Source organism: Thermobia domestica, chromosome 2, assembly GCF_964235325.1.
Source record: "Thermobia domestica chromosome 2, izTheDome1.hap1.1, whole genome shotgun sequence".
Taxonomy (NCBI): Eukaryota; Metazoa; Arthropoda; class Insecta; order Zygentoma; family Lepismatidae; genus Thermobia; species Thermobia domestica.
The window spans coordinates 45152741-45177971 of NC_137455.1; the positions used below are offsets into that span (position 1 = coordinate 45152741).

The following is a 25231-nucleotide window of genomic DNA, read 5'->3' on the forward strand; positions in this document are numbered from 1 at the left end:
CAGCCTTTCCAAAACATAACGCTTTGGAACTGGAATTTCACCACCGTCCCTCCCTCTGCAGTATTGGTTGACACGGTTCTCGCCTGAAGGGGAATAGTCGGTTCCTTCGTGACAATGTTGCGTACCGTAACCAAGTCGCTACAGAGAAAGAGAGAAAACTTGCGCCTTGCCTAAAAGCGAGATTGCCAAGTGGTCATAACTATTGGTTCTGTCAACCAAGTAACGTCAAGGCAGCTATGAAGACAGTAAAGGCCACCCCATGAAGAGTGAACACAAATTGAGGGTATCGATATTTAATAGACTCGTATCTGAATAAGTAGAAATTTGGCAGCATAGACACAATGTTTTTCCTTTTCATGTGTGCATGGGTGAATGAGAAAATTGGAGGGCAGTTTTTAGAAAAAGGGTGTTAGTTGGGGAAGGAGAGAGATTTTAAAGCGGGTAACGGACTTTGTAGTGTTGTATGTTTGTTTGTTTGTGTGTGTGTGTGTGTGCCGGTCTTCGTTGTTCATTGCAATATTGTTGCTGTAATTGCATAATTACGTGTCTGTCCCTGATATACGTGAACTAGCAATGCAGTAGCAATGAATTCTGTAACGTCTCTGTTGAATTAGCCGTTTTCGAAAAGAACTTCAGAAGCAAATCTACTTGTGAAAGACATCGGAAGACCGATTCTGACTCTCAATATAATGCAAGTAATTAGAAGTCAGAAACGAACATTTACAAGGAAGTTTAATCTCAACTTGTACGAACAGCATAAGTGGTTATGTGAATGTGAAATGAAAAAGTAAGCGCTCTACCACTGAGCCACCGTGCCCTCTACTTACTTAGAATTCTTCATTTAAGCCATAAAGCCGTACCATAAACCATCCATATGCAGTATTCTCCTCAGATAAACGTATACCATTACTAGATTTTGATTTGTTTTGATTGGACGTTAACGTCCCTTCTAATATCAATGTTATTTATATGAAATAATCGTACGCTTCACATGGGATCCGAATATTTATTACGAACGGAGATCAAAACAGGATCTCAGATACCAAGGGCAAAAATGCTATGCAATTAGCCACGAGAATTTTATGACACTAAACGGATAATTTCAACGTGACCACATCCCACGCATTATGACCTTCCAGTGCGAAGACAACTTCACAACACTATTGATAGATATTAGATTATAAAAGTGATTCCAAATCGGTGTGTCGTGAAATTTTCGAATTTAAGAGTCGCGAAACACTTAATAATTAGTTATCAGCAATTTTGAGTCAGACTTGTATTAGTCAGCGCCTTCACCAGTAGCAATGCTTATCACTACATAGTTATTATTTTTATAGAAACATATAGACTTACATTTAAACAATCAAACTAAACATTGTTCGGCGTAAGCTCTAAACTGCCACGTGAAACTAAATCTCGCTGGTTTGCTGTTGTCCTACCGACACTTGTACTCCTCCGCAAAATAGTTCATGTGATTGGATTATTACTTTTACTATGAAGCTTCACATAAAACTGCTATATTATTATAAATGACAAAAATATAATACGGATTATCTAATAATACTGCAATCGAGCGTGGCTAATGAAACAATAGAAATAAATACTAAGAATGCGCAGTAATTATGGTGCCAACTCAACTGTGGACGGGTGTTCTGCTTTTAAAGTCTGAAAGATGGCTGACATGAATCCCGTAGTGTTATGGCTCTATTCCGCGAGTGTTGTGGTGAAACACCAACAAGGTAAACCTTTACTCACTAAGCAACAATTGTTTACGAGCGAAATTCAAATACTTTTTCTTTTTTAATCTTTCGAGTTTTTTTTTTTTTCTGTTGCTGCTGTAAGTATCTGGACAACACGAGACTATTATCAAAACGCACGTGTATAATTTGCTTCTCCCCGTGGGAAGTGGGAGTGATACATCACTAGCCAATCGTATTTATGACAAGCGGAAGGATACAAATATTTTGTTTATCGGAGTTTAGAGCTTACGCTGAACAGGGTATAGTATATCGCTATGTCGTGGGGGTTCAATAAAGTATATTGTTGCAAACCACTGGATTGATAAAAAATCCGGTTACAGGAACTGGTCTACAAATGTGCCCATACCTCGCACCCTGAAAATGTCAGATGCCTTTAAAGAGCGTACATCACAATTATTACTGTTCATAACAGAAATCTCTCATCTCTCACTGAACCACAGGTGTTTGACTGCATATAATTAATAATAGCTACAATCGCACATTGAAGGAATGCATATTTTATTTGCACTTACTGTATATGCATCCAAGAAGCAATCATAAAAAGACAAAATGCGTGGTCTTACATAATTTGTGACTGGAAACAAAAGATTAGCGCGAATCGAGCCTTCAGATACTTATCCATTTTGATACAACAATGAAGCCATACTACCCTTATTTTCTGAATACATGATACAATTATGCCCACTACATTCGTATTTTCCATCCTCATCTACATACTGGATAACCGAGAACGTATTCAACTTACTCAAGTTAACCTTATCTGTGGTTTTTCCTGGTATTCTCGCGTTTCCTTCCACATTATCATTTTACAAGTTCTGTCAACAATTTACTTTCATTAACCATCCATTTCTTTTAGCCTAAAGGGTATAAACGTGTGATGGGAAACTAAAAATTTATTTCCATTTTTTTTTTTTTTTAAATCGATCCTACTAAAAGATAAATCTCAAATGTACGCAACACTAGAAATTTATTAAATAAATACAAAAATTATTCTAGGGCTAATACAGAAACATTTTAAGCTATTCCTTGACGTAGTTTTATTAAGGAATGTAAAAAACTGCTACATAGGCAACTTACAGAAATCTCTGTTTATACAATAGAATACAAAATGTACAACGTTTGTTTGCTTTGTCTTTGACAAAAATAATGGCCTTTTGTTTTCTTCTTCGATACATAGAATACTCTTCATTTACAGAACAAACTGTTTTAAGAACACAACAACATGTAAAGAGTTAATATTTTAAACAAAAACAAGTAAAGTACTTCAGTCTCATTAAGGTCTCACTTTGTAGCACAAGATCATTCGCTACCTGAATCTGTTTCAGGACTGAGCAACGGTTGCAACTTGTTGTTATTATGATCGACGGCATTCATCAGGAAATGAATCCAATTGTGATCTTCCTCGGTGACATAATGGCCGTTCTCAAGAAGCTTCAGGATTGACTGCATTCTCTCAACCACTACTTTTGCCTGTAAAGTACATATATTTTTTTACAATAATAAAATTTGCTATTCTAATTTTGCTTATGACTTAATACTATCGCAATCAGAATAAATAAATACGAATGTGAGTACATAAAAATTAAAAATATGGGATACCTACTGAAAATCCAAACAGTGAAAAAGCTAGGAATCCAAACCAGGTATCAGACTTATCATGCAGTTAAGCTGACCATTACCCTACCCAATCTGCTCCCTTAAGAGTCATCCACTGTTCATGTTAGGATTCATTCTTTCGGCTTAAGTCCCGCACATTCTAGCCATTTAATTTTCAACTGAAATTTTTCCTATAAGGAAACTTAGCTATGAAGTAACAAGAAAATCGATAGATATTTCTCAGATAATGTGACACAGAAATAAGAAGTAAACTAACTAACTTCTCCGTTGTCAGTAACAGATTTTATGACGACTTTTTAAAAAAATAATTCTTCTTGTTTTTATTTTACTCCTTTACTCGAAAGCAAATCTACTGACAAATACTAAAAGTAGGTTGCTCTGAAATTCGTAAAATATACTGATACATGGAAGCCTACAGTTTATTCTTTACTGATAAATGATAGGGTTACCCAATTCAAGTAAGACCAGTCTCGTACCTTGTACCTTGAATTTTTGTGATTTACTTAGACGGTTTTAGAGTTTTAAACAGAAAGCAGTTAAGAGGTCTTATCACTGCGAAATTAAAATACCGCTAATTTTACAGTAATTATGCAGTAACTTCAACTAGATAAGAGATAATCAAAAAGTGGAACAGCTCCCTAAACAATATTATTTTATATGAGATACCGTTATCACGACTTACTTATCTTCTTTCGATTTCCAGCCGTTTAGAAAATCGGTATTTATTTTCGCGTTTCTAAATGGTTGCCAACGGAAAGCTACTAGGTGACTCGTGATAACGGTACCTCATATAAAATAATATTCTCTAAAGCGATCTTGTTCCACATTTTGATTACCTTTTATCTATTTGATGATATCACATAATTACTGTAAAATTAACGGTATTTTAATTTCGCAGTGATAAGGCCTCTTAAGGTTCCTTCCATCCTGTGCAGCTCCTCACTCCACAGAAACTTCAAACGGGAACGGGGTGAGATTGCCTTATAATGCTCAGGTGCCAAAATTGCTTAATGCTGGTAGGCTCCAATTTGCTAAAGAAATTCCATCATCGAACAGCACAAGATGCACTCAAGCTGTAACACCTCCATCCCCGCAGGCTGATAACAGATAGAAATGTACTGTTTGTTTTAAAATACGCAAGCACTCGTTGTCAATGCGTGACAAAAAAACATCGTACGGCACACACAATTCTAGCGGCACCGGTGAGAGTTTGACTGTTTTTTGATACTTATAAGAATAACGTGTAACCATTCGTTTTCTTTATTTGCGTGCTCTGACACTGCTTGAAATTCATCGCCCATTGAGAGAGACACGTGATGATGGTGTTATGGATGTGGTGTAGAACTACATCGCCCCCAAAGTTGACATTTCCATGGGATCTGTGCACAAACCCCGCTTTAAGAACATCATGTCATCAGACCGCCTTTAGTTGTCAAACCACGTTTTTTCTCCTTTGAACTATCACACCCACGAACGCACATTAAACACATATCCATGACACCGTCATCATATATCTCACTCTACTGGCGAGACACGTACAGGTATTCAAATAAAATACAATGATATATATACGAAAAGAGAATTTAGTATTGGGGAACTTGCAATATGTTGAAAATTGTTATATTTGTGAAGTATAATGTGTTTAACCGCTTGAATACTATTACGTACGGCCCATACGTAACTGGTTCCAACGGCTGAAGAGGAACTATTCTTGCGTGGTAATGGCCACGAAAACGTACGAATGATTCCGGTTGGGTAGGACCGAAGTCTATGTGTTGCTGTGACATCATTAAAGCACATCATCTCTGCAAGCAATGAGCAAAGAATATGGCAGAAGAGAAGGGTTATAGTTCATCGGATTATGTTCCAATGAGTCCAATGCTCTATCCACTAGGCTACAAGAGTCTCAAATGTTAATGGCAATAATTTTAAAACAATTGTCATTAGCAACCGATGTGGTTATGATTTGTTTGCAATATTTGTTGCCTAATGCTCTTCGCTTAGCATGGTCGTGAGGTTCTGTACTCTATCTACAGGACTGGGATTTGAGAGATTAATACACAAGTAGCTTCCAAACGAAAGCAATGATAGCTTTCTGTTTTACAGGAGCAGTTTGAGTGAGGAGAGGTCGGTGGAAAAATAATTGATTTGACCTCAGACCATTTTCACGCCATGATTTATTATGATTTTCGAAATGAAATGAAATGAAATGAAATCTTTGAGCTTTACGTCCCACGATTATGCCGGCTAGACTAAAGGAGACGGTGATGATGAAATAATGAATGAAATGGTGGAATGAAGAAAGTGGAAGGAAACGGGAGAACCCCGAGGAAACCCATGCACACGGTGTGTCCACCACAAAGTCCAATTGGCGGGGCTGGGATTGAACCCGGGACCCCAAGCACCAGAGGTGAACGCTCTACCACTGAGCCACCGCGGCCCCGCTGATTTTCGAAAGAGTTTAACGTAACAACAATCAGCTGAATGAGTGATATGTTTGGTGGTGAAACTCCATCTAAAACTATTATTTATCGTTCGTTTTAGAGATTTAAGTTTGGCGGCAACAGCTTCATAGACGGCCATAATGGAAAAGAACATCGACATTGTGCGTGAGCTAATGAAGTGTGATCAACAAGAGACATACAGTGAAATTCAGACACATTTAATTACTGGCATGAGTCAAATACAAACCATTTTTTATGACTGTTTACGTGTGAAAAAGTTGTTCTCGTTGGAAACCTCACAATTTAATTCAAGAGTAAAAGAACATCCATGTGACGTTTGCAAGATTATGCTTAAACGGTTCGAAGCAGGAGCGTCAAATCTTGTATGCATGATCTATTCATATGATGTGGATCTGTGGATCTATGATATGAACCCGAAATTAAACGTCAATCTGCTGTATAAGTGTTTCAAGATGAATAAAAACGAACAAAAGCTGTTCGTTCACTCAGTGTTGAGTAAATGGCTCCTTCATTTTTCGGAAAATCTAGGCACATCTCTACTATTGCCCTGATGATTCATAGAACAGTTACTAAGTGGTATACTACGATTTGTTTGCCAGTAGTAGTTAATACATCTACATCCTACAATCTCAAACGTCATGTCATTTCGCATGCAAATTCTCACATGGCAGCTCAAACACTGGAGTTTTTGAACAATTAATATGTTGAACTCGTCTCACCCTGCTTATTCACCTGACCTCGCTCCAAAGTTTTTTTTTTCTTCCAATGATCAAAAATAAAATTCGTGGGTACTGATTTCTAAACCCAGAAGAGCCAGTGCAAACATATGAAATGCATGTTTCTGAGATACATACTACTGAGTAGCATAACTGCTTTAACAATTAGTTCATAGGAATGGACAAATATACTGCCGTTAAGGGCGAATACGAGGATGAGTCAAAAAGTTAGTTGCACTGCTTATGAAAATAAAACATGATAGAAATTCTACAATAACTATTTGTATCATAAAGTTCCATTCACAATTTACTTTTCAGGCGTGGTACAAGTGTTTCTATGCCTTCTGCAAAGAAATCCCATCCAATGCCCGATAACCATTCTTGGGCTGCAGCTTTCACATCGTCATCCAAGTGGTATCGTCGCTTTGAAAGTTTGTCTTTTATGGGACCAAATACAAGGAAGTCACGCGGTCAAAGGTCTGGGCTATAAAGGAGAGTGATCCCACATTTCCCACAGTTGATGTTCTTCCCTCGTGCTCAGCATCGTCAATATCTGTACGTCTGTTCTCAAACATGTGGCACCACTTCATGGTAGCTTGACGTGACAATGCATTTTCACCATACACTTCATGCAACTGCCGATAAATTTCAGTGCAGTTACACTTCTTCGCCCATAAAAAACGAAATCTTTGAGTTTTACGTCCCACGGTTATGCCGGTTAGGCTAAATGAGACGGTGATAATGAGGAATGAATGAAATGGTGGAATGAAGAAAGTGGGAGGAAACGGGAGAACCCCGAGAAAACCCACGCACACGGTGTTTGTCCACCACAAAGTTCACTTGGCGGGGCTGGGATCGAACCCGGGACCCCGAGCACCAGAGGTGAACGCTCTACCACTGAGCCACCCATAAAAAAAAAAAAAAAAAAAAAAAAAAAAAAAAAAAAACAATCACTGCACGCATTTCCAATTTGGACGTCACTTACAGCTGTCGAGACATGTTTAGGACTGATTATAAGAATACCTCCACTTGCCTGGTGAAGGCCGCTACGTCACATGATACAGCTGCATGGCTGCAGTGTTACCACACAGTTTCATCAAAATAACATTTGACCGAAAATATTTACGAAGAAGTGCAACTAACTACCTGGCTGGCCCACGTATTTTGAAAAGCAAGCAAAAAAAAAAAAAAAAAAAAAATCTGGCTCTCGTCTTTCTGTCAGTTTCCTGAAACTTTCAGTGTATACAAGTGTTATATGTATATATATGACAATATAATGTACTCTCCATAATTAAATTATGAACTACCACATTTTCCTCTTCTTCAAAGGAACCGTAAATATAAGGCTCAATAGGCAAAAAGTACTTTTTTTTTTCCAATACGTATGATTTTACTTACGTCGCTGTCTATCTAAAGTGAATATGGCATACCTACCCAGACTCGACAAATAAATAGTTCACACATTATGGAATACACAATATTTCAAATAAACTACAATGATATAAATACTGATAGACAGTTCTCGTCTCGTCGTAAAACTCACCTCTTTCCTCACTAACTCTCTCCTCATTGGTGGGTAAATAGATGTGACGAAATCATCGACTGCTGGACTTAACTCGATCACTGCACCAACCAAATCATCCAACTGTGATATCTGCTCTTCAGTCTCACACTTTCCGTTCTTATGCACTGCACCTCGTATCTTCTTCACACACGCTCGCGTTGTCTTGACCAAGCCCAAACATGGAGGAAGTAATTCCCTATCTATATTGCTCCACGTTTCAGTATTGTCCACTTCCAATTGGTTTTGCTGGGTTAACCTATCACTTTTCACCTCCTGAAATTTAAAAACAAAATTAACGTCTAACCAGAATAAGCACAACGTGAATTGATTTTTTATATTATTATTCTCAAAATAATGAAGAAACAAAATACAATATCTGGACTGTATAGCAATGTAGCTGAGTTCAGTTTTGAGTGTTTTAAGTCCGTATCACACCAAGGTCATGAAGGGCAGGACCAACTAATAACGTGGGCTCTGTACCTCTTTTATAGAATTAGTTCTGGACCATTCTCACAGGTTAAGTTCTGACACATTAAGTTCAAGTAAACTTCAAAAGAAACAAACATAAAGCTGCCTCTTAGTTGACTAGTCTTCTGTGTATATAGAAAGAGAAGGAAAAAGTAGATTATGACAGATCGGTAATATCAGCTTCTGAAGGAGTGAGGCCTATGAACTTCTAACTTATTGTGAATACTTTCTTTACTATTTCAGTAAACTGTATTATTTTACATTACATTCTATAGTTCCTTTATTTTACGATGTTAAAAACTTTTTTTTTTTTTTTTGTCCGTCTTTTTCGCTATCTAGAACACTACGGAACACTTTCTATCTTAGGCACCTTGCTTTAATAAATCTTATCATGTCCTGCGGTTCATATATACTGTGGAGTTCCCTTTAATGTAGTTTTGTTAGTTTGGATCCCACTTCAAATCGTAGGTTCGGTCTCATACAGCTTTGGTGCTCAAGAGAGAAGAACTCTTAATCAATCAATCCATTCCTCTGCCAGATCGTTTCTTTTCCCTAAATAATAATAAAAACCTCCACATTGTTTCGGGACATTCTTAGTTTGCGTTCACTTCGTGTACCGTTCATAACTAAATTTCACACCTATAAAGCACTATAGAAATACTATGGTCTTATGGATTCTCAATTTTAAGTTCCTCGATTATCAATCACAACCGTAAGTTTTAACATCGAATAAAAAAATTAATTTGTCACCATTGATCTATTTTTAATTTCATTAAGATTTTTTTCTTTTCTTTCCTTTTTTTTAAAAATAAATAAATCAATGTTCCGGGGCTAAGGAGGACGGTGATTATAGTGATAATGAACGAAAAGGTGGAATGACCAGAGTGGGGGAACCAGAAAAAAAAACGCATACGGTGTTCGTTCTCCATAAAGCCTACTTAGCGTGAGCTGGGATCAAACTCGGGGTCCCATGCACAAGAGAGAAGTGTTCTACGGCTGAGCCACCATAGCCCCAACCATTAATTCCAATGCTTCCGTCACCAACACTGTAAAATAATTCCTATTTGCCACCACATAATTTGTGTTTACTTCAACACAAATTTCTTTAATGCTGTTAACAGAACGTTTATATTTTCTTTAACTGACTCAAATTACTTTTCTTTAAAGTCTACGTTATCTACGTACACAAGTAAGAAGCAACTGGTTAATACCATTCAACACTAGTCCTCTGTTACCTTGGATTTCCCAGGTTGCGTATTCTAAAGCTAAGTTAAAGAGTAATTATAAGACGTTTTCCTTCTTTTATGAATCCCGAGAGAGTTTGATGAAGTTCTTCCTATTCGTATCTTGCTTGCTACGAAAACAGACCTTCAATGATCTTACAATCTTCTTGGAAGTTCTTACGATACAGTATGTAACCAAGTCGTACCCTTCACTCATGTCTCCTGAACTTTCATCAAATTCCACTTTTTTAAATTTTTGTCTCATATACATACACTATCTAGTCCAATGGTGGTCTATTGCGTATGACGCCTAATTAATGATCTCCAATTGCTTATTTGCTGAGACTGTAGCAGACTGAGTAATGAAATTCGCCGGTTATCACTGCAATCAGTTACGTCTCCTTCCTTAAATATCGGTTCATTCGAAGAACATATTATTTGTTTATAAAAATGAAATGAGACATAATTAATGCGTCAAAACATTTAACCCTACCAGTAAAGTTTTCTGAAACTATTGTCAGGAAACATGAATTAAAATAAGTTGTGGATGTTTCCAATAATACCACTGATGATGACAGATGAGACTATCAATCGAAAATGTTCTGCTAAGCAAATATTACAACGTTTACACAGTAAGTTACGACGATAGTTTTAATAATACGTGAACTCACTTCCAAAAGCAAGTATGGAGGCAACCTTTAAAAAAAACTAGAAACTTCGCTGCAAAATTGAAATCACATCTCTGGATTATTATTTTAAAATCTACAAGAATCACAAAATTTTATGAAATGAATTGATCAAGGAAGTAACCGCTGTAATACATTTGGAAAGTACAGATAAAGTTTTTTTTGAAGTTTTTGTCGACACCAAAAGATGCGAGTTACAATTAGCACTTGATGTTGAGAATATCGCCGAGAATGAGAAAATCCTGTTCGCTGCGTTCCGGTGATGATTACGACGTATCGCAAAATAAGTGATATTTAACCTTTCCACCGCTGACATACCACCACAAAACTGAAAAATTTAGTACATTATCCTTCTTTCTAATCCTGATGTACGGCTTACATTCTACAGCCAGTTTTCTAGCGTATAATCGCTTCTCGTCAATACGAAAGAGACCGCAATGATGGTACTGAACTCCGCAGTCGCCAAGTGACGGCCGTACCAGTAAGAAGGTTACTAATACGTATTCCTATATGAAATGAAACCACAGGCTTTTGCACCAAAAGTAAGAACGCCAACCACTTGGCCACGAAATTCTCCAATTAATGAAGATATTTACTGTCACAAAATTCGGAACAACGTATTCACAATCAATCTCCAATATGGTTTTCACTCATCATATATCATTCTGCACTTGCATATACACTACTTCACAAGTGTGAAACTTTTCAACTTTTGTGTTAAATCTAGTGGTAGTACACCATTACGAGCGACGAACTTCGTATTTGATGTGTGTAAAAATTAGCTGCAGCAAAAGAAAGAAAAAATATGCTTCTTTATCTAAAACTAAGAGAAATTGCACCCAAACTGCCGGATATTTAAATTATTCTAAATACAGTGAGTATCAATATTAACACAATAACAGAGAAAACTGACCGTTGGACTAGGAACAAAGTAGCAGTTCGTGTCCGTGCTACAGTTCCCAGTTTTCTTTTGTTCTGTGTCCACTAATATTCATTTCAACATTGGTATGTGTGGAACGCCAAAGAATCCTCAACTGATAAATATAGTAATTAAATTCTTCAAACTGCAGACGAATGGCTGCTCGGTTGCAGGAAGGTAGCAATTAATACAATATTTCATGAAAGGAGTATAGTTAGAAGTGCAACTGTTAAAACATAGAGCTTGAGAAAGCGCCAAACACCGAAAAGCGGATGTGATGCTGATTTTATCTGGTAATTTGTGTCCCACCAGTTGATTAGCTACTTTTCTCTCTCTCTCCCTCACTCACTTTCTTATCAATGATTAGGTCGCTTATTCATTCACGGAAATCTAAACGTTAAACGAAGTATTAAAACTAACTGCATGATTTCCTTGTAAAAGAAGTCCTTCATTTAAATATTAAAAGACTGCGTTTTACGGAACTTGTATAAATATGTGGTAGAATAAACGCTTGTAACCGTATTGCGTATATTTATTGATTAGTTCAATATATTTCGTTTATCTATTATCCAAAGACATCGTCAGGGTCTCAGTTTTTTTTAAAGTTAGTTTTCCTGTCTTTTTTTACATTTTTTTAATTTTCTTTAATTATGCATCTAAAATGTTATACCATAAATTGTGAGAAAACACTGAAAACTATTGGATAACCGCCACTACTAGAATATGCTTCAGTTTCAGTATTTTCTCACAACTTATGGTGTAACATTTTAAGGTACATAATTAAAGGAGATGTATACTCATGTCCAAAATGATTGTCGCATATCTATAATTGTCTTCTTGTAAGAATATAATTTGATAATGATTTTGCAGGGTACTGCTAATACTGATACTATGTGTATAATCAGGAAATGTATATTTGTGGTAAATTTCATAGGAAAAGAATTATAAGTACGAAAATTAGAATGAGTAAAACAAAATGTTGCTAAATAGACAAGAAAGTTTTATTTCCGTTTTATTTTTCTTATTTACTGCTCTTTTGACATGAAATTTGCCACATACATGTCTTTGTCGATTATACACATACTAACATCATAAAAACTACCGGTCGAATTCGTTATCAAATTATATTCTTACAACAACATATTTATAGACATGCGACAATAATTTTGGACATGAGTGTACCTTAGACACGCAAAGGAAGACAACACACTTACCTCTTCCATTTCTTGTAATGCATCTATTATAACCATTTCTTCCTTCTGTAGAATTTCACAAGTGGCTTGAAGGTTGTCTCTTGGTAACATTTCCACAGCTTCACAAGCTTCCCAGACCCATCCAGTCAGCTTCAGCCACTCCTTCCGTCTGTAAAATTTAGTTTCCTTAGATTAACTAGCAGCCAACAACGAATACAACGTAATAACAATAAGCAACATACGGTTTAATATCTCATGTACGTTATGCTTCACGGAAATTCATTTACTTATTTATCCAGATACAGCACGTTGGCGTTTTATACTGAAACATGTAACTAATATACAGTACACATGAAATAGACATCACACTCAACGGTTACTTAAAATCATACACAATGAAAACAAGAAAATATATTTCATGTGGTACAGATAGAAGCACACTGAAGTATTAAGAAACCTTTGCTTTATTACGTTTCACAGCAGAAAATAACTGTAGTACAATTGACTACTCAAAATTTAAGTGTGAGGAGTAAAGAGTGATAGGTTACTTTGCTATTTACTATTTTATGATCAAATACAATATTAACTTTTTTTTTCGACTAGTACTGCGCGATAAAATATTGCATAATTCCGTGATATCATTACTTGATCTACATAGCTCTGAAACTTTGTAACGAACGGTTAGAAGATGATGAGAATAATAAGAGTAGTTGAGAATTTGGTGAGAAGTGTAGACTAGGCCAGGACCAATAGGTGAACAATAGTTCATATGTAAAATATCAAATCTTTACAATTACAAGCAGTTTATTATTTATTTATTTATTTATTTACTTAAAGAGCAGTAATATACTCAGGATACGTAAGCTTGTCATCAAGAATAACATCAACAACATTATACGCTTCTACATTCTGAACAATATGCTGCCAATGCTATACATTTGTTTAATACATTATTATTACTATATTATTTAGGGAAATTGTACGATAAATACATTTATTGGGATTTAACTTCATTCTTCATTGAAATAAGTTTTTCACAATATCGAGTAAAACTGTCAACACTTATACTCCTAGATACAACAATATGTACCCAGTTAAAAATGTGAGAATAATGTAAGTATAGCAGATGGAGTAATCTATTGGGAGATTTTTCGCGTTACCTTCCCTCTAACATTGAAAGTTCGATGCCACCACATGAAACCCGACAAGCCAAGCTAATTTTAGTACCTATTACAGAGAACAGAAACATATCGCTGACACTAAGATACTGTCACTCATGCTTGCTTCCTACCACCTTTGATGTCCTTTCTATAGCCAAAAATTTGAAATTGAAATGAATAATATTTCCAGGCCTCCCAGCAGGACATTGAAAAAATATAGAACAGTTTGGTTTATACAATAGAATATTATGCTCTGAAGCACAAATAAAAATAAAATAAACGTATTGTAAGAAAAGGCCACCCTTCACCCCAATACGTAACTGGAAACAAGATTTAGATTAATACAGAATAAGAGTATATAATCTTTTGATTTTTAAACTTAATAGACCTGCTGTATTGTTTTGGAAAAAAGAAACTGATTTAAATAAATGACTTAAATTTCAGGCCTTTTCCAGTTCATAAATAATCTCCAGGATTTTCACCATTTTTCTGCTTTCCATGACTTTTCCCGGGCGTTTTCACAACACACTTTTATTTCCAGGACGCGATGTACAACAATATTGGAAGGCGCTGGAAAAGTTGATGAATACCAACACACCTCAATGGCCAGTCAATACTGCTGAAAGAAAACGCTGATATAGGTTGCGTTATAAGAAACTGGAGCATGGCAAGGTTACTCAGTTAAGCTTCGCTGGGGAAGAACAAGCACATAGGAAACAAGGAGAAAAAAAAAGTGGACATGGGAGGATAGGAAAAAGCAAATTTAAAAAAAGTAATAGTGAGAATTAGTGACTAGTCCTCAGAAAAAAAAATGCTAAGACACATTTAGCATATTGCTAATATGTAGCAATTAGCAATATAAATCATCACTTGAACTGCCCTTGGCTTGTATTTTTAATAATTCAATGACTGAAAAATACAGGAAATAAAGAACAAGATTAAAATATACGACAAATATACACAAATTTCCACAATATAGGAAAAATAGGAAAATGGGACAACTGGGAGGCCTGTATTTCAGTTTAACGTCCTACGATTATGCCGTTTAGGCTAAGGGAGACGATGATTAAAACAAGTAAATGATGGAAGAATTGGTAGAATGAGAAAGTGGGAGGAAACGGGAGTACCCCGAGAAAATCCAAGAACACGATGCTGTCCACCACAATGCATTAATTCAGATCATAATCTCCTGGTAATGGTAGTGCAAGTCTGGTTCAAGTCAATAACGAAAAATGGAAAGAGAATTCGAAAATGGAACTTAGAGCGGCTAAGCATGGACAGTGAAAGAAAAGATTAAGGAAAAATTCTGTACAATGGGCGATATGATAGGAAGTGTAGAAAATAGCTGAAAAAAAGAAAAAAACATTCTACTAGACATACTCCAACAACAACAATAGCAGAATGGAAAGAACATCGAGAAAACCATGTGTAACTGAACCAATACTTAAGATGGAGGAATTCAGAAGGGAGAAACAACGGATATCAATATATGCAGAAAGATGAATAATAAATTTAGAAGAGAGGTAGACAAAGACGAAAACAAGTACATGGAACAGATACGTGAAGAAATAAAATTTCCATGGCGGGGTAGGTATGATCTCATGTATCAGAGAACACAATCAGGAAGAAAAGCTAACAAAAGTATACACACGTTTGGAATCGAAGATCAACAACGTCATGTAGTCACTGACCGTCAAAGAATTCTTAGAATCTGGGAGGAATACATATAGGAGCTGTATGTTCAGAAGACCCGCCTCAAAGATATTGCGATTGAAGCAGAGGAAGAGGTGTTGATGAAGAAAAAGGAAGACATTGAAAAATAAAGTAGTACAAGGCATCAAAATCATACGAAAGAGAAAGACCATTGGAGATGACGACATACCAGTAGATTTGCTCAACGGATTAGGAGACAATGCAATGAAAGTACTGATTTCACTTATTAACAAGATCTACCTGAGTGGAGAATGACCAAAGGATTTTCTCGATGTTACAAGATTACATTACCCAAGAAAAAGGAAGCAAAGAAGTGCAGCAATCACAGAACCATTAGACATTTCCCATACTGGAAATTGCACGTATAGTGAACAGGCGGCTGGAAAGGCCTAAGATGTTGGAGGAAGATCAATTTGGATTCTGGAAAGGAAAAGGCACCAAAGATGTCATTTGGTTGATGAGAATTATCTCATAACGAGTTCCTGACGTAAAGGAAGAGATGTGTTGGTGCTTCATAAACTGGCAAAAAGCTTTCCGACAGGGTCAATTGGACGAAACTTCTGCAAATACTTAAAGAAATCGGGGTCAACTGGAGAGATCGACAACTCATTCGCAATCTTACATAGGATAACAAGTCAGACAAGGATGTAGTATATCGCCCGAATTATTCAACATGGAATGAAAATCAAATTCAAAAAGTCGAAAGCCATGAGATTATCCCGTTTAAACGTGAACTTATAGAGTCAGAGTAGAACAAAGAACTTGAAGAGGTCGATCATTTCAAATAACTGGGAAGTATTTTGACAAGAGACGCTTACTGAAACAAAGAGATCCGGTTAAAAATTGCCGCAGCCAAAGAGCATTCAACAAGAAAAGATCACTCTTAACTATCAGGCTTAATATCAGACTAAGGAAGGTGGTGGTCATGTTTTATATATGAAGTATTGGACTGTATGGTTCACAGACTTGGGCACTACGGAAGTTGTTGGATGAAGATGGAGAAGATAAAATGGAGGGAGAGATTAACAAACGAAGATGTTTTAAAATGAATAGAAGAGGACGCTTTACCCAACAGCCTTCGTAGGAAGACCAATTGGACTGGACATAACTTGCGAAGAAGTTGCGTCTTGTTCATATTGCCATAAAGAAAAAGATGGAAGGAAAGCGAGGAGTAGGAAGAGGAACACAAATGATCAATTATTTGAAAAATAGAATATTAAGAGTTAAAAGAGGAAGCTGATGATCGAGAAACGCGGAAGAAACATTTCCAGGCCCGAGTCAAAGAAAGAAAAACAAAACATTTATTAGTCTCAGGACCTGCCAACAGATAGAATACTTCATAATAATAGCACCTCAAATGAGGTATCCACAAACAATTATGTATCTTACTAGTTAGGATATGATTTTGAGTCAATTGATGCTGTCTTGTACTTCATTATGTTTATCAACAGATGAATGCTTCAAATTTCTGGATGTACACTTTTGTTAGATCGAATACTATTGCCAATAAAGTAACTATTAGAAACCAAATTTGTGAATCTTTTATTTTATTTTATTTATTTTTGTGCAACCACACATATTGTAATAAAGTATTTCTGACGTCCAAAAATATCTTTTTGTTAATGTAACTAGTAATAATAGCATCCCAATTTTTTTGAATGTTTCCCTTATCCGTGTTTAATAATGGGTTCTTTGTCATAATGTAATATATTTTCCTTCCAATGTTATAAGTGATCCGAAGTAAAACTTCCACATTTCGTATTCAATGTTTAGTGATTTGGAAATGTTCTGACAGCCCTAATACAGCTTTTATATTCTCAATCCCTATGTAGGTAGCATGACACAAATAACAGGCCTGCTAAATATCACTTAAAGTACGTATGTCCACGAAACAGTTTTTGTAATGACTTAATGATCTTTCCATATTAAAAGAAGGCTTAAAACTAACTCCGAGGTTATGCCTTTTTACTGTTTTTTCTTAATTTGTAAGAGATTTCTCGAAACAGCGCGAGTGACCCAAAGAAGAAAGCTTATTTCTATGTTCTTTATTTACTTCAATTTTCCACTTTCTAAAATTCATGAAATTCACAAACTTGGACTAATATCATTGTTCGTTCTAGCAACATCGTATATCTACAAATTTGAAGCACACATCAGCTGAATAAGCATCATGAAGATTAGTACAAGAAGATAACATCAACTGACTCCTACGGAAAAAAAAATAGCGCATTCATATCTTAACTGGTTGTGGATACCTCATATAAAGAAGCTAATTTTAACATACTACTGTTAGCTGCATCAAGTATATAAAGATCTGTGTAGGACAGCCTGAAGAAGATTGATTGCTAGTTCAATTGAAATATAAACTACAAAATACATATTGAAGGAATATTACAGATGAGTCAGTATATTATTATTATTGCAAATGTGTTCCATATGCTCAACAAGTAGTTGAGCATTTGAATTTTCTTTATGTAAAGTTTATTTATATATTTTTTAATACATTGTATTTCACTATTTCTCAGTATCTAGATCATTTTATTACTTTTTTTTTTTTTTTCAACTGGGAACTACTACTATTAATCAGTGTGTTTTCGCTTCAGAACAGTTCTGATGTGATGTAAATGCTACAAGTAAAATATTACACCATTACGCATTCAGTACATCACTCAGTTCCATGACAGAGGGTAGAGGCGGAAATATGGGCTGGATTCATAGCAAAGCTGACCACAGATCTTTAATTATGTTCAGGTTTGGAGATTGGGCGGCTCAGGGGAGGAATTAAACTTCATCCCAACGTTCTAAAATCATGCCGAAACAGCTTCAACTGTATAATTGCCTGGAAACAACATGTGAAACATAGGATGCACATGGTCCTCTAAAATGGCACCATAATCATAGGCAGCGACACGACCGGTAAGCATCAGCAGAAGATCCAATGAAACCAGGATATTGAGGGCCGCAGTACCACACAGCCGTTGTCATGTTTCACAGTTGGGCAGAAACACTGTCGATCATATGCTTCATTGGATATCTACTACACAACACAAATCGTGGTTTGAAATCAGGTGAAAGACCATATCACGCTTTTACATTCATCAGCGGTCTACGCTGTATGTTCGCGGCACCATTTGCGACATGCTAAGTTATATGGTCTCTTAACGCCCATGCGACCTGACCCCATGTGTCCGAATCATGTTAAGCCGCGGTGGATTGTTACTGTCTACACGGTTATGGAAAGTGCTGCCTGAGTTCCTCTGTCACTTGCACCGCAATCGCACCTGAGTAACAACCCGCTATAATGCTCGGCGGGACTTGTCACTGAGGGTTTTCTTCCCAACACTACTCCTCTTTGCCGACATACTTTTGTAGGACTTGGACTCTCTGAAAATCAGAAGTCACTCATTTTACCCTGTCACCGTCTGCTTAGTTCATGGTATACTGTTGTTCTACTGATCTTCACGCAGTATGGAGTTTACCCTAATACACCAGCAGCAACAACGTGACGTTCCAATTGCCACCTGACCATTGCCAACCCAGACATCTGACTTGTTTCCAACTTCAAGTGTTTCCATTCAATTGGTAAGGATCTGTAGGATTGTAGTCGGTCACTATCAATTTATGAATTTAGGTAACACAACCAACTGTTAAATCGCTCAATCTGTAGCTGCAATATTGTTCTTATGGCAGAAGCTACTGAATATCAGTGCTAGTTAACTAGAAATTTAAAGATTAAATTGAAAAGAAGACAATATGGCTACATACATATTTCTAAATCACATACGTAAGTAAGTGTTTCAAATAAAATCATACATATACTCCAAAATATGTGTGTGAAATGGGAAAGGGGTGCACGATTTCCAGAAAACTACTCCCATCTTTCTATTTCGATTGCATTTCCCACCCCTCTATTTTCAACAGTGAATGTATCTTGTCTTCTTCAAGAATAAATCGGCATTTACCTTTAGCTTCTGAATACAAGGTGATTACCTATTTATTTACGAAATATCTACACTATTGCGTCCATTGATAAATACTGCTGCTCCTTTTCACACTTCTATCTACATTTTTCTTACAAAATTTTAAGAATATGAATAGCAAACAAGCCATTTAAAATATTAAAATCTTCCTCTACTGTCAATAAATTCAAAAGATACTCACACTTTGCATCTTTAAATTATTACACACGTTTAAAGAATCATATTAAACGTCGGAACTTTCGCTGTCAACATTGTCAATACTTAGGTAAGGAAAGGTATTAGTTTCTACCAGCAATGCCCTGTAACGATCCCAAAATGATCGTTACATTTCGTCTTATATATATATTTCTTAATTTCTTTTTATTCGAAATATTTATCCTTTTACATATTAACTGTTAAATTATTTACTATTTTACGGTTCTTGCTACTATAGGACACTTATATATGAACCAACAAGAGTTAGAACAGAAGAGGAAATGACAAGAGGAGAGCAGGGCCGGCGCGAGGGGGGTCAAGCCGTGCCAATGCCCAGGGCGGCAAGTCTAATGGGCGCCAAAATTTGAAAAAGAAAATAATATTATCAAAATATAATGCTTCGTAATAGGCCCACATAGAAAAATAAAATTCTGTTCACCTGAGAATGTAATTGAACTTACTTCACTCACATTCAGGAATTCCGAGTATTCCTCCTCCAGGGTGTCTACTAAAATTCCAAAATGAAATTTCGTGACTTTTTCTTTACCATATCATAAGATTTCCTAATATTTTCAAGAGCGAATTTGGGTGCGAATTAGGCCGAATTTTTATCCATGCTATAGAAAAATATTTTTCTTGCGATTTGGTAGCGTCTAAAGCCGGCCATAGACATTTTTGATGGTGAATTTTGACATTTTATAGAACAAAATTTTCCAATCTGTACTTACATTTGGACAGTTAAAAAAATCGTGACCCAAAAGTTAAATTTCGTGACTTCCATGACCGTTTTCTGATTTCGTGACTTTTTCGTGACCGATAGACACCTTGGCCTCATTTTCAATTGTCAGACTACTAGCCACAGGTATCTCGTTCAATATTTCCCTTGCAGCGGCGTAGATAAGTTTTTAAGCTAAGATGGATTGTGGATAAAGTTATCAAGGTGTCTTTTATATATATTTTTTTTTCAGCAATGTTCTAACGCTCCACTCCAAGTGTGCAAAAGATACGTACCCCCCCCCCCCCTTCCCCACATACACACATTAAAAGAACCATGGGAGGACAAAATAAATACCATCGTTATTTAGGAAAAGATATCCAAAATGAAATTATTCCAATTCTTAGTGAACAATTTAAAAGTAAAATACTGTCTTTGTTGAGAGCTGCAAAATATTACAGTATAATACTAGACTGCACGCGCCAGATATTTCTGGTAGAGAGCAAATGAAATAATCGTTCGATTTGTACAAATTACATACAGTAATGGAGAATGCATTGTAAAAATTTGTGAATATCTTCTTGGTTAATTTCAAGTTTTTATTCCAATTAGAAGTACCTGAATATATATATATATATATATATATATATATATATATATATATATATTTTTTTTTTTTTTTTTAACGCAAATACATTTATTAAGTGTTTGTACTGCTCCACGATACTGTGTGTTAATCACTTCGTTTTGGATCTCCATCATCAGAACTGAAGAGCAAAAGGTTAGTAGGTTAATATTTGCTTATGTACCGGTAACAGACACCACTGGTCTAGGATTGAGAGAAATAATAATTAAACAGCTAAAGGAAATGAACATTGCTATCGAAGACATGAGGGGCCAAGGATATAACAATGGTTCCAGTATGGAAGACAAACATTCAGCTATTCAGAAAAGAATTTTAGAAATAAATTCCCGAGCCTTCTATGTTCCTTGCAGTAGCTAGTCACTAAACCTTGTCGTTAACGATGCAATCACATTTTTTTTTTTTTTAAATTAGTTAGAAAAGTTTATGATGTTCTCTTCGTCAGTTCAACTTGGGCCATACTAAGGGAACATACATATTAGCAGTCTTACTTTAAAACCATTAAGCACTACAAGGTGGGAGAGTCGAATTGATGCTCTGACTCCACTTAGATATCAAATAGAAGAGGTTTATGATGCCTTACTTCAAATAAATAACGACAATAGAACAGACACAATGGTCTCCGACGAAGCTCTGTATATAGCAAACCAGCTGCGTAACTTAACTTTGCTTTGCTCACTCATTATTTGGTATGACTTTTCACTCCACATTAACATAGTAAGCAAAAGTCTCCAAAGCATTGATTCTCATGTGTTGGATGCAGTCGGGTTTCTTCAAAATATATCTAAATACTTTGAGAGGAGCAGAAATTAGTAAAGATTCAAAGTTACTTAGTTGATGCGATGGAGTTGGCATCACCATTAGATATGGATGATCCACGGATGGGTAATACAATGCAAGCTCGAAGTCGAAAGAAGAAGAGACAGTTTCAGTACGAGGCACAGGATGAAGATATTGAAGATCCACAAACGAGATACAAGATCGATTTTTATTACGAACTTCTAGACGTCATTGTGTTAGCTTTAAGAGAAAGGTTTGAGCAACTTAAACATCACAGCGAGTATTTCGATTTACGATATAAGTAATCTGAAAGATATGCCACCTGAACTTTTGTCTGAAAAGTGCCTGCATCTTAATACGTGAAGAATCGAAAGATATTAACCCCAGTGATTTGAAAGACGAACTGAAAGTATTATCCGCTATGATTAAGCCTAAAAGTTCACCAAAAGAGACTTTAAAATTAATTAAGGAACACGACTTTACTCCCAATGTCAATGTTGCACTTAGGATTTTGTTAACCTTACCAGTGACTGTACGAGTGACAAGTGGAGAAAGAAGTTTTTCGAAACCTAAGCTTATTAAAAACTATCTACGTTCTTCCATGTCTGAAACCGGATTGAGTGATCTAGCGATGATATCAATAGAACAGGAATTGGCTGAAACATTGGAGTACGCGAATAAGATAAAAGAATTTGCTCATATCAAAGCAAGAAAAGTTTCTTTCATTAAATTATCTTAAATTTATGTATCTCTATTGTGTTTTTTATGTATCTCTATTGTGTTTTAAGGCCTACGCTTAGGCTAATCACTCAGTTTTGCCGTAATATCTGATTCACTATATTATCTTCATGCTCCATACTCAAACAATTCCCGGTGGGAGCACTTGATCGAAAAAAAGTGTAAAATGCTTTTTCAGGACAGTCACCCTGAATGAATTTTCCTGGATTTTCCTCATTCACACCAGGCAAATGCCGGGGTGGAACCTAACTTATAGGTCCCAGGCCGCTTCCTTCCTTCCCGTTCCCCGGATAGTGTTCTCGACGAGGGACGTCATCCCTCAAATTTGACGAGCTAAATGGCCGTAGATACTGAAAACCCAGAAATCTAAATACCTAAACCTACTGGAAACACCTTCTGATATAAAATAAGCTTAAAAATTAAAATTCTAAGTCGTCACTGAAGCATTTTTTTAATTCTATTTTTTGTATGCGCTGCTGTACATCAGATATACACAAAATCGAGCATACCGAATACTGTGTCATGTATGGAGTCGTTTAAATATTACGTAAGCATTCGAGAGAGGTAGTTCAAGTTTTTTGTTAACTTTCCATTTCATACATGTTGTTAAATGGGGAACAACTTCATACTTTTTTCGCGATATTTGAACGTCTTCTATCAAAATAAGGTTTGCGCATTAAAGGGACGGCATGTCTCTCGTCAATAATATTTAATATCTATCTAGAAAAGGTAGTAAAAAAAAAAAAAAAAAAAATGAAGGCGGCACTTAACTAGGAGATAGAATGATTAGGTGTATACGGTTTGTAGATGGTAAGGCACTTGTTACAGAATCTAAAGAGAAAATCAAAAAGACGTTAGGAAAGTTGAGGAAGGGCTGTGAAGAATATGGGATGAAAATAAATGTTAGAAAGACAAAAGCCATGGTGATTGGAATGAAGGGATTGGTATCAAATATAGAAGTAGGAGGAGGGAAAATAGAACAGGAGACTAGTTTTAGATACTCGGGTAGTATTATTAGTGATGATATAAAGTGCGAACATGAAATAAAAGCAAGGATAGGAATAGCGAAAGAAGCCTTCAGGAGGAAGAAAATACTATTTTGTGAGATCTTGAAGAAAGAGTTGAAAAAAAAAAAAAAGACTCAAAGTGCTTCGTGTGGAGTATTGTGCTGTATGGGTCAGAAACATGGATGGGAACAAAAATGATGAAAAACGACTGGGAGCTTTCGAAATATGGGTGTGGAGAATGGCGAGAATTAGCTGACGAGCGGAAAACGAATGAGAGGGTGTTAGAAATGATGGGGGAGAAAAGAACAATTTCAGATATTATTAAGAAGAGGAAGAGAAACTGGTTGGAACATTGGCTAAGAAGGAACTATATCATGACGGACGTTTTGGAGGATGTCAAGAAAGAGAGGGGGCGAAGGAACTGAAATTAATGGACGATATCAAAACAGAGAAATCGTACGTGAAGACGAAGAGGTTACCGGAAGACCGTGAAGCCCGGAAGCTTCTCAGTTGAAGCAAGTGACCTGTCAATAATGATGGAATACCTATGATGATGATGCCATGTTGTATTATGTAAATGTATATTGTTTCTGTGAATCATAAGTTCAACAAAAAGGGATGTCATGGATTAGGAATGATTCGTGGTGGATACTTCGAATCATCTTAATAATGAATGTCCGGATTATCACAAACTAATAAGTTTGCTCATATACAAACCTCATAGATTGTTCAAATCATTGTGTAAACTCGAAACTGCAAAACTAATTGATTTTCCTTATGGTTTATCAATCATTAATATTTCTTTAACAGTGCTTCAAATTTAGCTTATTTAATATGATGATTTGTGTTATTGCATGTCGTAGTAAAAGCGTGCCGTTCCAACGAATCATTCCTTTCTAATGCAACCCAATGTTAATTTTACATAAATCTTACTGTAATTAAAACAAATATAAAATTGCAATGAAATGTTTGAATTGCTCAAATATGTCTAATCATGTGGTTGAAATCCATTGTAGTTACGCATAATTTAAGTAATAACTTAACTACGTAATATCGTCTACACCAACTATTACATATGCTACAATCCATTGGTTGAGCAGCCTAATTGATATGGGTAGACTATAAGAAATAACGTATGCAAATATAACTTGATCTGATTCGGTAAAAATGAGGGTGAGAAGATTAACCCACATAGGGCTGGCGTCCTGTATGTAGGACACTACGTAGGATAACACAAAATAGTCTGCACAGCTGTTGTCATTAATTGATAGTAGATGGCAAGTATGTTCAGTTTTCCAATAGGCTTCAGCCTTTGTGCAGAAACATTGCGCGGCCCTTTCGTGCTTCAGGTGGAGTTACAGAACGCGGCTTTTTTGTACTTATCAAACAACTGTTATGAATTCCTGCAGTCTGAGACTTATTTGTAATCTAATCTATTGAAGTTAGCTAAAATGTTAAAAAAGAACGCGGAAAGTTGTTTCGAATGTATTATGGGCAATCGCTATTGAATAACTACGTCGCACATAGCAGGTCCTATACGTAGGACACGAGGCCAATGGGGGAACATGAAGTATTTCATTCGCTATAGAACCGTAATATTTATGCAGAGGCCTGACGCTCAACGAGGTCTTCGATATTCTAAATGAAGAGGATGGTTTGATATCTAATGCTGATGCCGTCGACATAACA

At 36.1% G+C, this 25231-nt stretch overlaps 1 protein-coding gene across 1 annotated transcript in view; it reads right to left on the reverse strand.

The window, feature by feature from the left end:
- Positions 1–2390: 2390 nt before the first annotated feature.
- LOC145671553 (cyclin-D1-binding protein 1 homolog) overlaps positions 2391–25231 on the reverse strand; it is a 47162-nt gene continuing 24321 nt past the window's right edge. The window contains exons 4-6 of the mRNA XM_081740742.1: positions 12633–12780; positions 8102–8395; positions 2391–3230 (exon numbers count right to left, since the gene is read on the reverse strand). Of these exons, the coding sequence (XP_081596868.1) occupies positions 3060–3230; positions 8102–8395; positions 12633–12780 (613 nt within the window). The 3' untranslated portion in view covers positions 2391–3059. The remainder of the gene's footprint in view (positions 3231–8101; positions 8396–12632; positions 12781–25231) is intronic.